Source organism: Hylobates moloch, unplaced genomic scaffold (genome assembly GCF_009828535.3).
Source record: "Hylobates moloch isolate HMO894 unplaced genomic scaffold, HMol_V3 SCAFFOLD_15, whole genome shotgun sequence".
Classification (NCBI taxonomy): Eukaryota; Metazoa; Chordata; class Mammalia; order Primates; family Hylobatidae; genus Hylobates; species Hylobates moloch.
Window position 1 is genome coordinate 55,583,449 of NW_026652290.1, and position 16,571 is coordinate 55,600,019.

General features: G+C 38.9%; 1 protein-coding gene across 1 annotated transcript; it reads right to left on the reverse strand.

The window, feature by feature from the left end:
- Nucleotides 1–540: 540 nt before the first annotated feature.
- GKN1 (gastrokine 1) lies at nucleotides 541–6,829 on the reverse strand. Its single transcript, XM_032177545.2, has 6 exons — nucleotides 6,777–6,829; nucleotides 3,952–4,005; nucleotides 3,726–3,863; nucleotides 2,540–2,650; nucleotides 1,461–1,608; nucleotides 541–788 (listed from the first exon to the last, which is right to left on the reverse strand). Exons 1-6 carry the CDS (start codon nucleotides 6,786–6,788, stop codon nucleotides 694–696), a joined length of 558 nt encoding a protein of 185 aa, XP_032033436.2. The 5' UTR covers nucleotides 6,789–6,829; the 3' UTR covers nucleotides 541–693.
- Nucleotides 6,830–16,571: the final 9,742 nt, after the last annotated feature.

Below are 16,571 nucleotides of genomic sequence, written 5' to 3' on the forward strand. Positions count from 1 at the left end.
TGAGGCTGAAAATTTGGTTCAGCCATTCTGTGCCATGAGCACAAAAAAATCCATCTGCAATATGCAAAAAAGAGGGAAGCAAAATTTAGAGAAGAAGAGAGAAGAGGTAACGCGTGGCTTCAGGGAGAGAAGCAGACTTGGGTCTTGGTGTCAGCAGAGTTCCTGAATGTGGTCTTTGATAACCAGCTGCTTTTCTTGCCCTCAGATTTTTTGAGATATTCTTATATCCTTGCAACAAACCTCCCTTTCTGGCTTGTGCGACTCTGAGTGAAATTTCTGTCCTTGCTGATCTGAAACGTTACTGTGCACAACAACTATAGAGCAGCCTTCAGAGCAGTTGGAGAGTCTTGGAACCATTCCCAGGGTTGTGGCTAGTGGTGTCTGAAGCACCTGAAGGGGTTCTTTACAGGAGACAGGTCTTGAATATAGGCTAACAGTTGAGTCTAATGCACTTCAACAACTTGCCACCACCACATTGCACTTTTGATCCTGTGCATTCCAAGTCATAAGAAATTGTAAGAAATGTGAGTATACACTGAATTCAATGCTAAATGATTTTATTGAAACTTAAAGATATCAAACATAACTAATAGAGAAAAATTTCAGAATGACATGGTAAAAACCACTAGAGCCCATACATTTTCTGCACAGCACATTCAGATGACTAAATCCATAGTGGCTTTAAAAAATTGTTTAGTTCTCCACCGTTTCTCCACAGAAGGAAATGTCCAAAATCCATAGTATACTGGTCGTGAAGCACTTTTCTGAGTAAAACATCAGGCTTGCCCCTAATAAAGAGAAAAGAAGAAGCCTATATTACTGTCTATTCAAGGACTCTTTTCTTGCAGCGGATTGGGGGAGTAGGGGTTTCCAAACTAGCTATGCGCTAATGTCAAGGTTTATCTATCTGTTGTGATGAAATCAATCAATTCGGAGATCTGGAAAACTGCTGTTAAGTTAGGTCCCTAGGTAGACACTTTGTTTTTGTGCAGCTGTTGTTTGAATGTCCAGAAATTAAGTGATTGCCTGAGCTATAGAAAGTTAGTAGATTCTATTAGCATTCTTCTTTCATTTAGCCATTCATGCATTCTTTTGAATATGACTTGAGTCTACTCTTGATTCACACTTAAAAGGCAGTGTTCCATAATATTTAAGAGCACAGAATCCAGAACCAAAATGATTGGAATTGACCCAGGCAAGGATTTTGTGACCTCTCTGTACCTCAGTTTCCTTATCCATAAAGTAGGATTAAAATAGAACCTGTAAAATTGCTGTGAAGAACCAACCGGGTTAACGCACTTAAAGCACATAGAACAGTACCCGGCACACAGCAAGCACTGCACGAAAGTTGGCCTTGAAGACCATCCCTGCATCACTGGTGCCCACTATGGACACGCGTGAGGATAGTCTGACAATCCCACCAGCACTAACTTGGGGTGCTCAGCAGGGATGCTACTCACCTTGCATCTCCTCAGCCAGGTATGTTGGAATCCCATCACACATGTTTGCAATGTTTTTTCCGAACTTGCTCAGGTCATCGACTTTGATCGGGTTGACTGAGTACATCAGGCCCTTGGGAGGTGGTCCTCCTGGTCCCTTACCCTGAAGCTGAGTGTGGAAAAGACAGGTAGAAAGGAAGAATGGGAGAGAATGAATGCCAAGCCTAGTGGTTTGTTGACTTGAGGCATATACAAGGCCAACAGTGAGTATTGCTCAGCTAAATTTTTCCATAATCAAGATGAAGAAGAGCCATTTCTAGCTTATTCTGTATATCTTAGCATTTCTAAATGTCCTAAGGGATTTAGCTGGTTTGAAACCTCAGCTTCTCATAAAAACAGAAGTCTGAGGCTAAATTTATTCTGAAACTTGGACCTCATTTGGTCATCATAGATTCCTTGGATTAGACTATGTAATAATCATCTTCTGAGAATGCAGTTTATTTATTTTCTCTACCTTGTCAATGAAAGGTACCCATTTATCAGTTATAGGAATATGAACTCAGGCAAACATTTTAAAGCATTATGGATCTCTTCTTTCCACTCACCTGGATTAGTATGGCCAGACAAAATACACGATATCCAGTTACATTTGAATTTCAGATAAACAATGGATCTTTTTTTAGTATATCCCAAATATTGCATAGGATATATTATACTAAAAAGACCTGCTGCTTACCTAAAATTCAAACCTAACTGGATATCTTCTATTTTCATTTGCTAAATCTAATAACCCTAACTAACTCTTGCAGAAAAATGTCCTTGGCAAAGTACTGAGGCTCCTATTGGTGTGACCGGAGCTTTGCTCCTCTAACAGTCAAGGTTTCAAGTGCTTTCCTCAGCGGTTGTGGAGGTAGGTGTGAGCCACAGCATTTGATGTGGCAGAAGTTGCCTTCCTTCAGGCAATCACCAATAACTTCCCCCTTTGCGCTGCACACTACAACATACTGTAGTCAAGAGGGAATGACTGTGATCTTCTCGTTATTTACTGAAGGATGTAAAACCTCTCCCCTCACCAAAAATTAAAAGCTTTTTATTTTTACCTTCTTTTCCTTGACCAGTGCATCAAGGGATTGAATGGAGGGCATGACTTCCTCGTTCATTTTGTGCACAATGCATGCCTTCTTTTGAAAGAGTCTGGTTGCAGCAAAGCCCTGTTAAAGTACATGGCAAATAGTGAGGCATGTGTTCTCCAAGGAGCTTTTCTTATCAGAAGTCAGTTCCACCTGCAGGGAGAAATGGAACTCCAAGATCGTAATGAGCTGGGATAAGAGCACTGGATGGGGCACTGCTTGGCAATCATATTTATTGCTGACATTTGTGAGGACGGACTGCAATTCTGTGAGGGTAGAGACTGAGCATCTAACTGGTTTGCCTTATTTTCAGGTTCTAGCATGATAAAAACCCCTCTATATAAGTCTGTTTTACTGAAATAGACTTTAAAAGCTATCACGTTTTAGTCTCCTTTGATCCTCACATTTCAAGGAGACAGGTAAGACAAAAATTATTTTTCCAATTGACCAGATAAAATTGAAACAATAAAGAGTTTGCTGTTTAAAAGTACAACGTTTGTTAAACATATAGCTGATAATTCCAGAGTTGGGTCTCCTAACCAATGCTAAGTGTTCCTTTCTTTGCTCCTCTCTTTCTTTGCTCCTCTCTTTCTTTGCTTCTCTTTTCCTTTCCTTCTCTCTTTCTTTCCTTCTCTCTTTCTCTCTCTTTTTCTTTCTCTCTCTTTCTTTTTTCTTTCTTTCTCTCTCTTTCTTTCTTTCTTCTTTCCTCTCTTACCAATTAATATTGTCATTTACATTTCCAGAGTTTTAGGTGAAATGTCAATTTCAATCTCTTTAGAAGGTCATAAAACCTCCTTTGAAAACAAAGTGAGATAGTCTAAGCTTTGGAAGCAGTAATGTTGTATAAGTCTTTCAGCATTATTGAGGGTATCTGCAGGCAAGGCAAAAGGATGTTCATATTTGCTGTATATACCCACAATCCCTTGAACATAGTGTTTATTGGTTTGAATTTTAACTGATCATGCAACACTTATTAACAGTAGTTATCTCTAGGGAACAAAATTGGATGAGCAAAATGGGAACCTTTACTTTTAACTGCATGCTATGTGTAATTAGAATTTATTTTTAATTTCTTTATGGTTAACATGCACATTTTTTGTTAAAAAGAAATCCTATTTTTAAACAACAAAGTGAAAATTACACATTGGCTACCTACATTTCCATAATCCCAGATGGAATTCCAGGAGTCCCATCCATTGTTATTGTCAACATTGGCCACATTGTGTTCATTGTTGACACTCACTGACTGCTGCCCACTTCCAGCCTTGTTGTTGTCATCGTTGATGTTAATATTCTGAAGTTTATAAGAGATTGAGAGTGATTTAATACCACATTTCCTTACAAATGCATTTTGGTAGCAAACTTGAAAAGGTGAGACTTACATAGCTAGCAAGGGCAGGAGCTAGAAAGACTCCAAGAAGTCCAGCAAAGACAACCTGAAATCACAAACAACATTGGTCTCCTGTTACATGGAAAAATGATGTCTTCTTCTTTCTTCCTCTATCCAAGCTTATAAAAAGTATCCGCTAATTTTACCAATGTGTTCAGTGCTAGTTCAATGTGTTTTCTTCTTCTCTTACCTTGCATTTTTTAACCGTAAAAGTTTTAATGATAATGTGAAATTGCCGATTAATTATAAGTAATTATATTAATGTGATATATAGTTTTAGAATTTTTAGTGTAGGTCTTATGAAATGCTGGAAAAATTGATGAAGAAGGGAAGTTGAGAGCCAGGAAAGCTGCTTTCATCTCATTGCCATCCAGTACTGAGGAAGAAAATGTAATTTTCAAGTAGTGATAAACCAAATTATTGAATCAAATCCCTTTTAAAGTAAAACCCAGAATGTACCATCTTGTTTCTCTTCAGTTTAATAAGTGGCATCATAAAGATGACTTTGCTAAGATAATACTTCTGGAAATGTCAGAATAGAGTTTAAAAATTTTTTAGATTGGTCAAAATATTAACTTTATAATAAAACATATACTTGGCAAATGAATTTCCTATAAATTATCATTGGTCAGAATGCTGTTTTGTTGAATTATATTATGTAATATAAACCATAGGTGTTATTAGAAAGTAGAGAACTGCCTTTCTTATTTAGAGCTTTCAAGGACTTGCTATAAATGATTATTTTTTAAATGCTTTATAAATCTTCACGATTTTTCTATTTTGGATAAACTCAGCTATAGTTAATGACAGAGCATCCTACCTTGAGTAGATATTTGGATTATTTAAATCTAGTAAAAGAAGAAAGTTATACTTCTTCGAGTATTAAGAGATGGGAGTAAAGATTCACTTTTAAGTTATTGAAAATATGTGCATTCTCCTAAATATTAACAAAAATGACTTGGGGTAACTGACATGGCTTGGTTATTCATCTTAAATTTGTACTATGGCTTATGTTACACAGGTTGTTTATGTTCACCTCTCACTCACTTGTTTCTAATTGTTTTATAAGGTTTAAAATTCTCTCTTTAGAGAAATTCAGAAAATTCACCTGGCACATATTGTGACCTCCTAGGAAACATATTTGTATCAGTATTGAATTTTGGTCAGTGCCCCAATATAAGAAAGTTACTGTTTTAAAATAAAGCAAACCGTCTTATTTTCCTTGGGAAAAAATAAGTTTTACAATAAATAGCACAGTATAAATGAATACTATGGTTTGAAATGGCTATAAGTTCTAAAAATCACATCTGAAAATGATTTCAGTTAATTTTCCTATTTAACATGGGATGTTTTCTTCCTAATAGAAATAATCTTTTTATTGAAAAAAACTTTCCAAAGCAATGGATTATTAGGCAGGTTGGATGCCAACAATGAGAAAGCAAGGATAGAGTGTCACTAGCGGTGTCCCAGGATATTTGGTTTAATTATTTATCACAGGGTCCCTGACATTGGTTGTCAGAGCATAGAGCTTTATGCAGGGTGCCTCATTCTGGGTATCTAGTCTCATTTCCTTTGCCTGGGACAAAATAGTTTTGAGAACTGCTCTAGAGATTCAAGGTAACTTTAAAAAAAATTTAAATTTTTTTCCCAATAGCTTAAGAAGGAGTTAAAAAATTAGTCTCCTAAAAAGTCAGAGGTAGAAGAAATTTTAGAGAACACCTAGTACAATGCAATCATTTTATAGATAAGGTAACTGAGCTTCAGGGGTTAAGTGAGTTGTCCAAATTTATACCTCTTGTTCACAGCAGAACTAGGAGAGAAATCAAATCTAACCTGTGTCTGGAGCTCCCTCTGACCCTTTTAAACTTTGCTGCTCTTAAGAGGACCTAGTTCTAGGTAATCGTTTTACATTTGCAGCCCCATCATAAAGTAGAGTCTGCCGTAACGTTTTCCAGTGCGTAGTATGTTGAAACATGAAAATAGTCATCTGATTCTAGCCCCTTTGCATCGTGTTGTGAGAAACCCGGCACTACTAGTTACTTTGGCAGGGTTTCTCGGTCCACCTCCTCCTAGACTCTCAGGCTTCTGCCTGGAAGCGCAGGAGAGATGCTGTGGTAGCTTCATGTTTCAGATGCTTTCTTAAATAAATGGCCATGCTAGAGCCCAAGGCAAATCTTTCTTTCTCGGAGACCCATTTTACTGTAACAAATGTGACAAGAAGTCTATCTCAGCCACTTATTTTGATAATAAGCTTTTCATCTTGCCTGAACATGCTCAGGAATTTTGGTAAATAAAAGGAAGAATTCAAGAATGAGGGATGATCGGCACTTTCTGGGGCTTAGGAACTGCTTACCCTGCATGGAGACCGGAATCAGGTGATGTGGAAAGTCATTTTGTTAAAAATAGGTCAGTGTATGGTGCTCAGACAGCTGTCTAATCTCAGCACAATTATCCTTCTCTATAGAGATGCTTATAAATGCCACGATTACATAAATAGAAAAATTTTTTTTCATTATTTCTCCTTCTAAAAAAAAGGGATACATGTGCAGAACGTGCAGGTTTGTTACACAGGTATATGTGTGCCGTGGTGGTTTGCTGCCCCTATTGACCCGTCCTCTAAGTTCCCTCCCCTCACTCTCCACCCCCCAACAGGACCTGGTGTGTGTTGTTCCCCTCTCTGTGTCCATGTGTTTGAAAAGAGAATTTTTTTAAACAAATTTTCCATGATGGGGCCATAAGAAGCAGACCTCCTAAATCTCAGAATATTGACAGTCTCCAACTATATGGCGGTAAATTCAAAAGGAAAAATCTACTCACTGTGAACTTCATCTTGTCTTTCCAAAAGCAGTGACAGAGGAGCAGGCAAGCATGGAGCTGAATGAGAAGCCTTCTCATATTTGTACTTAACCAGGTTGACTCAAACTAGGTGTTATCAGGTGGGGTCAAACTTATCTTCCTCAATTTTTCGTATCTGTGCCATGAGCCAGTGTACCAGGAAACCTTTCAGAATATCTGCATGCTTAGCAAGGAACTTTCACATGGAGTTGACCTGACTCATCACTTGTTGAAGCTGAAGGTATCACAACAAACTCAATATGATTTATGATAACTTCTCACCCAATCGAAGCTGTGGGTGTGAATATTTTACACATTAACATTGCTCAGATTCAGAAAATGAATAATCCCTAAAATCAAACAAAATCACAGCTGAAAAGCCATGTGTATACTAGGCCTTCCTGATAGCAGCTCCTATAGGAATGTAGGAATGGTTTCCTCTTCTTAACTTTTATCTGAGCCCATGTCAATAGTTTTGCTTAGACTAAACACGTTTTGTGAGCAACTCCCACCAAACCTATCCCTTTTCTGCAATGTTGAGCTCACTTAATGATAGCACCATATATCTGGTACAGCCCTTTCTTCTCAGCCTCACATCCAGTTAGTTACTGTCATTTTATCTTTGAAATGCCTCTCAACTCTGACCTTGCCCACAGCTCCCTTCACTTGGACTTTCACAACAGTCATGCAATTGATCATCACTCTGGTCACCAGTTTCTTATATTCCAATGCATTTTCTTCATTAACCCTGAGGTTGTCTTTCTGAAGTGCATAGATAGACATGACTCTATCATTCTTGGAAATTTCACTGGCAGCCTACAGAAAATGCAAAGTCATTGGAATGGCATCCAGGGTCCTTCGTAATAAGATTTCCAAAGGCTTCCCATGTGCCGCTTTATGCTATGTACCTACATTCTAGCTCCACCAGCGTTCCCACCATTCCTGGAAAAGTCAAGATGTGTATGTCTCCATGCCTTTGTACATGCTGTTGTTTTATCTTGAAGGGTCACCCCCTAGCCTCTCTCTTGTAGAGTCCTGTTCATTGTTCAAGGCTCAGCTCAAATATCACTGCCTCCATCACATCTCCCCCATCTGCTAGATAGAACTTTCCTAGTGTTTGTTTTTTCCTTCTGGGAACTATAAAAGCAATATCTTTTTATTTGCTTCCAGATAATTTAGTTTTCAGAAGTTACATTAAAATAATAAAAAACATTTTCATCAAAAGCAGAGGGTAGAAACTGTCAATTGGGCAGACAAGTAAAAGCTCAAAACAGGTTTGGAGGTGAGTTGGTTTTAATTTTTTTCCTGCTTCTTCCTATACAGTGAAGCTAGTAAATTACATTTGCCAAAGAGGAAAACTGTATTTCATTAACTACCAATCTGTAAATTTTCCCTTTGGAAACTTTGTGCCCACAATTTTCCTCCTGTGCATGGATTGAAACCATAAGATGGGATCACATGGTTATAAAACTTGATTTGCTATCAACATCTCTTCAAAAATGTTGGTAGGAGTGGATTAGAACAGCTGCAGTATTACTGGATATTTTTTAATGTGTCCACTGATTTCTTTCAAACTCACTCTTTATCCACAAAAGGTAATAAGCCTGGAGTAAGGGGCAGACATGTGTGAAGAGGCCTTCATCTGCTTTAGGAAACTTTATATCACTGAGAAGTCAATGAGTGGGCAGCATGGTCTCTACATTTAAACTCAGCCACCGGTAGTCATCTTGGTACACAGGTGCAGTGCCCAGCCACATTTTGCATGTCATGCCGAGGTCAAGGGCCTGAAGTTCTGCAGTGGACCTGTGAAATGCTGGTCTGGAAGATGTTCCATGACAGATAGACAGATATAGATAGATAGATAGATAGATAGATAGATACATACATACATACATACATACATACATTCATACACACATACACATACATAGATACACACACATACATAGATACGTAGGCAGAGTTCAGGGTCCAATAATCCCCCCCTTAGAGACTGACAATTCACATTCACACATCAAATGGGCTAAGAAATTTATAGGGGAAAAATCTATGTTTCGTCCAGATTCTTCTCATCTTAATTGACTACAGAACCTGATTGTTTTCCCTTTTTCTTTTATTTATTTGTCTTAACATCTCATAACAACTCTGGGGACCCCTGCCTTAGTGAAACAATTGTGCCGCCTCTGAGGATGCACCCTGGATTTGAAAACCCATTTGGGGAGCTACTGGATGAAGCTGGGAGCCAGGAGACCTAGATTCTATTTTCCCATCTTTCAATGAGTCATTTATTTTTTTCCTTTAGGCCTTAGGTTTCTTGTGGGTAAAAGAGAAGAAATTCCTCCTTTATACAATATTGTTACTTCAATGGCTCTACAACCAGAAAAACTCTTTTTCTGTACTTTGTGTGGTGTGGGAGGTTGGGGGAGAGGGAATGTGGGAGTCGAGGTGGGGGTCAACCCTCACCTCAATCCTGGTCTCATCCAAGGCCAAAAGTCCTAATGAAGCATGAGCAAGACTTTTGCCCTGAGAACTGCGTTTTATGTTTCATTCTTCCCATGAAGAAGAATGTCTTCCCAGGAAGACAGAACATACCGATGTTTTTGGTCACCTCCATAGAATCTAAAATATGCAGACACATATATGGTGCTCAGTAGGCACCTTGTAAAAATTTTACTTGTGTAGAGGAGATGTTAAGCTACAGGATAAAAAGTGTGTTATATTTAGTCATTTCTGGTTTTGGTGCCAGCCTGAGAGCGGCTGCCCTACACTGGCTGTGATGACACATTGAGGGAGGAGTCTCAGTTGATGGTGTGACCTCTGTGGCTTGGGGTTAGTGTGGAACAAACCAGCCCATGGGTAAATAGAGCCTGCCCCGCCTACAGAGATTGATGCTGGGCCATGCCAAGAAACAAGCCCCTATCATCATTTTATCTCACAATGCACACACACCCAAGGCTTCATTCTACTCCACACCCTGTGTTGTGCTCAGTGGAAACTCCCTCTGTGTGGAGCAGACGGGATGCATCCCATGTGCAATATGCTCCTCTGTGCAACTGGAGGGAGGCCTGCAAAGGACTAAACTGCTCATTTAAAGATGTCAATCAGATCCCAGATGGTTGGAACCAAAGTGCTTTCCCACAGAAATCAGACTTTTCACATTCCTTCTTGTTCTCTGAGTGGAACGGAATGTTTGCCTATAGGGTACATTTTAATCATTAAATATTCTTATTCAAGATTCCGTCTCTGTACAGACATGTTAATGGGCTGACCTAGTGGTTGTTAATACCTATGAAGCCCTTAGTAACCTTGGCTTCCTTTTCATTCTTGCTCCATTTTCTGATAGTTAGGACTCAACTGGCCTTAGTCCATTTGCCTGCAAATGATAATTTATCTGTTTGAGTGTGGAAGTCCCTTCATGCAGAGACTCTATTTCAGTCTTCTTGCCTTTACTCTTGTCTTTCTGAGCAAACTGCTCACCAGTCTGATGGTCCTTTTGATGGTCCCCAGTCAAGCGGTTCATTATGAGGTCTGAATACACTTACTTCACTGTGGAGAAATTTCTACCCCTCCCTGGTCTTGATTTCCCAGCCTGTAGCTAAGACTCTCATGATGGTTCCGATGACTACAGCCTTGGTGCTTGCAGCAGTGACACACCCTTATCAAAGCCTCCACATGTACTTATGGCTAGGAATGACACATGTAAAAAAATAGCAATAGAAACATGTAAAATAACATTTTAATAGTTATTGCTAGAGGAGCTTCAAGTTCCAGAAAATCCAAACTTAATACATAATTAGTTTTGTATAGGGGAGAAATTCTTTTTGAGTTACAGCAGAGTGGAGGGAGCACTTTGCATTACTGAGTAGATATTTCTGTTGTTTCCTCTGGGACCATTGCCTTCCAAAATACATATAACTCTGCCTTTCTGTGGCTGTTCGTATGTCTGTTCAATTGCGTTTGCCAAACCTTCTGGATCCCCTCAGAGGCAGGCAGTGATATATTATGCCTAAGATTAGTTGTTACCTTGAGTGATAGAGTGATATAAGTAGGGTTTGGAAAAATCTTGCTAAAAGAAGATCTCCTGAGTAATTGCATCATGTGTATAAAATATATGAAAGTAGAGGTAAAGACAACGCTGACCAATAACTTCATGTTTATCATCGTGAAGGACAATCAAGCCTGGTTAAACACTTCCATTCTGAAAAAGATTGAAAGAAAGTATGCCCATATGAGGAATAGAAATCACAAAGTGATAGCAACATATTGCTTTATAATTACGTCCTGGCTAATCCAGAAATAATAACACTATACTTTTTGTTCAGTGTTCATATTGAAATGGTTTAGAGATAATGGTGTAAAAGCACTCACACTGATGGTGTGTTCATTAAGTAACAGCAGTCAGGCTGGGAAATGACTAAATTGCTCATTAAAATATGAGAATAAGATCCCAAATGGTTGGAACCAAAGTGCTAGCGCTGGCAGAGCAGTGCCTAGAGCCAGGGCCTTGTGAGGACCCCAGGCCACCACACCATGGCTTCCCAGGCAGAAAAGGCCAAAGTAAAGGACTTGCCCTAAGGCCAATGAACAATGAAGCACAGTTTTGTAAATCATCGAGTTTTCTGTAGGGTGACCGGTGAGAACTGGTTTCCTTTTCTACGTCTTACATAGAACACAATATACACATATGCAATCTTTTCACTTCTGAAAGAACACATCTTCAGATGGTGACATTGGATCCTCAGGGGTGCCTCAGGGAATTTTGAGTTTCCATGTTTATTCAATTATGCTCTCTCCCTACCTACATTCCTAGTCTGTAATTCCTGGAAATGCTTAATAAAACATATCCATCAGGATTCATTCTGGAGTGTGCGTTTCCTTCAGAGGTCCCACTGGATTTGAATAGAAACCTCTCATCCATGCCAGGAAAGTTCTATCATTTGCTTGCTCAGAAATGGGTCACTGGGCCCACAACACCCTACTCATTTTCTCATATTGAAAAATAGCCCATTAATAGCAATGCATCATGCTGCAGCTAATGCCATGCCCCAATTAAGCACAAGTGCTACAGAAGATTTAAAGATGTAAAACAAACAATGCTCACACTCCAAGATCCTGAAATCTATACGAGCGGCAGGGCTGGCTTTATAGATGTGTGACTAGTGCAGTCGCAGAGGGCCCACACTTGGAACAGAGCCCCACACTTGGGTTTAGTGCTTTGCAGTTGCCACCTTGAAAATCCTAATACTTTTATTTTTGAATTTTTGTTTTCTAAGTGGAGTGAATGGGACAATGGAGCATTTCTTTCATCTTTTGCATTCTTCCTGCTTGGAGCCTTGGTTCACACGTGGTCCTGCTATGCCCACCTCCCTGGATGGGTTCTTGATCACCACTCCTCTACTCTCTACTGGTGGTACACGGCTAGAGGTACAGGAGAGTTAAGGTCAGACACATACACCCAGATGCTGAGTTGCAGGGGCCACTTATGTTGCAAAAATCCCTATGCCCAAGGGAGTGTGTGACAATAAATAGCAAATCAAAAACACCGTCACAAGTTGAGAGAAAGAGATTACCTATGGATGAAAGGAAAAAGCTTTTTTCCCCTGCTATCTGAACAAGGGGTCTCACATTCTCATTTTGCACTGGGCATTGCAAATTGCATAGCTAGTCCTGATGGGAGGCAATACACACGTGTAGTATAGACACACCAAAGCAAGATGAGAGGAGGGCGAGGTTCTGAGAGGCTTTGACCTGTCCAAGGTCACATGGCAGGTGAGAATGGAGTGATTGAATTCACATAACCCTGGAGCCTGTGCTCTTTCTTTTATGCCAAATAAGCAGTAGAGACAGACGTTCAAAAGAATGTGCCATCTCTCAGCTGGAGTGGTTACAGAGGCTTCATGCAGCATATGGGCCTTTGCTGAGTCCTGTGGGATAGACTGACATAGACAAAGAGAGAGAGAGGGTCAGGCCACTCCAGCCTAGAGGAGCAGCAGAGCCAGGTGGTGTGAACTAGAGGTTCAGTAGTTGTGAGGAGACTGTTTTATGGCATTCTTAACACGCTCAGATTTGCTTTTAGGTTGCTAAATATCTCATTTAATCATAGTAGATAGAGAAGAATTGACTCAGGATTATCTAACTTATCAAAAACCTGCAATTTACTACACCCTGAGATCAAGATATTACAGGGATTTAATCTTCACCAATTGACACTTGAAACTTCCCTTTCTCTTTGGCCCAGTACTTCCCTGCATGTCTGAAGGTTCTTTTCTCTTTTCCACACCCACACGTTTCAACAGCCTTGAGCTCCTCCCAGTAAATTAATATTTTAGGTAGTGGCCATGGGTGTTTCCCTAAAAACGTAGTCACTTAACTTTTTTGTAATTGACACACCTTTCAATTTGATTTAGCTTTTTCTTAAAGGACCATCAAGCACATATAAAGGAAAGTATATAAATAAGTATATACTTTTTAGAAATGTAAATACATTTTATTATTTAGAATTTCATGACTCATCTTGAAATAGAATACATATAGAGATGATATATGATGGAATCTCTGGATATCTATTAGGCTGTGAGTTTCCTTTCTTCTATCCTTCCTTCCTTCCTTCCTTCCTTCCTTCCTTCCTTCCTTCCTTCCTTCCTTCCTTCCTTCCTTCCTTCCTCTCTTTCTCTCTTTCTCTCTTTCTTTCGACAGAGTTTCACTCTTGTTGCCCAGGCTGGAGTGCAATGGCACCATCTCGGCTCACTGCAACCTCCACTTCCCGGGTTTAAGTGATTCTGCCTCAGCCTCCTGAGTAGCTGGGATAACAGGGGCCCGCCACAATGCCTGGCTAATTTTTTTGTATTTTTAGTAGAGACAGGGTTTCACCATGTTGGCCATGCTGGTCTCGAAATCCTGACCTCAGATGATCCACCCACCTTGGCCTCTCAAAGTGCTAGGCTGTGTAGTTTCTTGAGACAGAACTTATACTACTTGTGTCCAGCACACTTCCTGCCCTCAAATGAAATTCTGATACAAAAAAGGTTGTACTAATGTTTGCCACTTTTCTCAAACCTGGAAGAGGCCAATTTCCCAGAAAACCCCTTTCTCTCTTCTTGGGTGGGAGCCAATATAGAAAAGAATTTAAACTTAAAACTGATTCTTCTTGGACCTGTCATAGCACCAGTTGAGCTCAGCTTTGTGACTTATCTCCAGCTTCTTCCCTCTTCCCTTCAGTGGCTGTTCAAATCCTTGCCAGATTATCCAAGTCCTCTCTATCACTCCGATCTTCAACCTAACAGCCTATTGCATGGAGAAACTCAAAGGTATCAGGCTTCTTGAACTGTCATCCCTCCATCTTCCATCTTTGTCTTCACTCAAACTTCATTCCCTCTCATCTTGGAGGAATATGTTCTTAATATATCATTTCTAAGACCAACAATTCTATCTCTGATTTTCATCTTCCTCCATCAAATAGCTGTCCTTTTTCTCAAACTTCATTCTCTTCCTTTTTGATTTGCTCCTTCTTTTTGATTTGTATGGCCAAATTTCCTCAATAGTAACAAAATAAAACAAAACATAAAAACTTTCCCTTAAGTCTACTTTCCTCACAAATGGAGACCTTATATCTCCCCTCCTCTTTACATCCCTTAAAAGAATCACATACATTTTCTGATTCTATTTCCCCACCTACCATCATGGCTCAACCCACTGCAATTGGGCTCCAGTACTGGTGACACCAAAGTGAGGAAGACAAAGAGCCTAACTTCAAAATTGCTGACATGCTGCTATTTTTTCAGTACTTATCTAACTTCTTTGTACTTTCTGAGCCTGCAATTCCTTTATTTTTAAAAATTCTCTCCTTTCTTTACTTCTGTGACATTGCTTTCTCCCATTTGTACTTCAACTGCTCCTTCTATCATCTCAACATTTGCTTTCTTCTCTTTCATCTTTCCCTTCAATGTTGGCATTGGAGTCCATCCTTGGTCTTTTTTTCATCCTTCGCATTCTTCCTGTGTGACCTCCTCTAGTCTAAATACTTGAGCCACCCATACGAGATGGAAAAACAGGTCCAACCCTACTGAGCTTCAGGCTTTAGTTTGTTGCATACATTAGATGTATTTAATAATCATGTTTCAAAATCAAATAGACTTCAAACCAAATTATTTTTGTTAGTTCTCAAACATGCTGTTTTTCTGTTATTTCTATTTATTTTAATGGCACTTTAATCTCTGAGTCAATCAAAATAGATACCTCAGCTATTGTAAAATTGATTCACAATGGATAACTATAGCCTTTAAATTCTATCTTTTAAATATCTATTTAAAAAAACCATCTAAAACTCTTTTCTGAGCATAAAAGTAACTCATAAGAAATTGTGGAAAACATAAAAATGATCAAAGAATAATTGACACATATCATTCTACTATGCAGAAATAATCACTGTTAACTTTTTATCATATTTTAACAAAACTCATCTTGTGACTTCTTTGATTCATTTATTATTAGAAACGTGCTGTTTAGTCTTCAAATTTGGGGGGATTTTTCAATTATCTTCCTGTTATTGATTTGTAATGTAAATTCATCATGATCTGAGAACACACTTTATGATTTATGAGTATGATTTATATTCTTTTAAATTTGTTAATGTGGGTTTTGTGGCCTAGCATGTGGTCTATCTCGGTAAATGTTCCATGGAAGCTTGAGAGAAATGTATATTCTGCTGTTATTCAATGAAGTATTCTATAAATGTTGATTAGATAGAATTTACTGATGATACTGTTTAGTTTAACAATACCCTTACTGCTTTTCTGCCTACTTGATTTATTAGTGCTTGGAAGAGGGGTATTGAAGTCTCCAGCTATAACGGTGGTTTGTCTATTTCTCTTTGCAGTTTTATCAGTTTTTAAAAAATAGACTTTAATTTTTAGAGCCATTTTAGGTTCATAGCAAAATTGATTGGAAGGTACAAAGATTTCCCAGCTCTATTAGTTTTCATCTCACATATTTTGATGCTCTGGTGTTAGGTGCATACCCGTTAAGGATTGTTATATCTTCTGGGAGAACTAAATCCTTTATAATTATGTGATGCCTCTCTTTATCCCTGATAATTTTCTTTATTTTGAAGTTCACTTTGTCTAAAATTAATACAAGTGCCTCAGTTTTCTTTTGATTAGTGTTAGATGGTGTATTTTCTCCACTCATTTACTTTTAACATCTCTGTGTCTTTATATTTCAAGTGAATTTCTTAACATATAGTTTGGTGTTATTTTTTATTTTATTATTTTTGAGATGGAGTTTTGCTCTTGTTGCCCAGGCTGGAGTGCAATGGCATGATCTTGGCTCACTGCAACCTCGGCCTCCTGGTTACAGGCATGTGCCACCACACCCAGCTAATTTTGTACTTTTTGTATTTTTAGTAGAGACAGGGTTTCTCCATGTTGCTGAGGCTGGTGTTGAACTCCTGACCTCAGGTGATCCACCCGCCTCGGCCTCCCAAAGTGCCGGGATTACAGGCATGAGCCAGATTAACTCTGTCACTTTCTGTCTTTTACTTGGTGTATTTAGATCATTCACATCTAAAGTGATTCTTGATACAGTTGGATTAATATCTATCATGGCTGTAACTTCTCTGTTCATTCCATTTGTTTTTGTTTCTGTTTTTCTTCCTCTCTTTTTTGCCTTCTCTGGTTTTAGCTAAGGATTCTATATGATTCCATTTTATCTCCTCAGTTATACCTTTTAAGAAGTTTCTTAGTGATTGCTGATTTTGCAATGTGCATTCACAACTAATCT

What these genes read in the sequence shown, in the direction of transcription:
- GKN1 (XM_032177545.2), bottom strand. An exon ending in CTCCTGCCCTTGCTAGCTAT is followed by an intron (nt 3,864 to 3,951) that starts GTAAGTCTCACC and finishes TATAAACTTCAG; the next exon opens with AATATTAACATCAACGATGA. An exon ending in CCTGGCTGAGGAGATGCAAG is followed by an intron (nt 789 to 1,460) that starts GTGAGTAGCATC and finishes TCTCTTTATTAG; the next exon opens with GGGCAAGCCTGATGTTTTAC.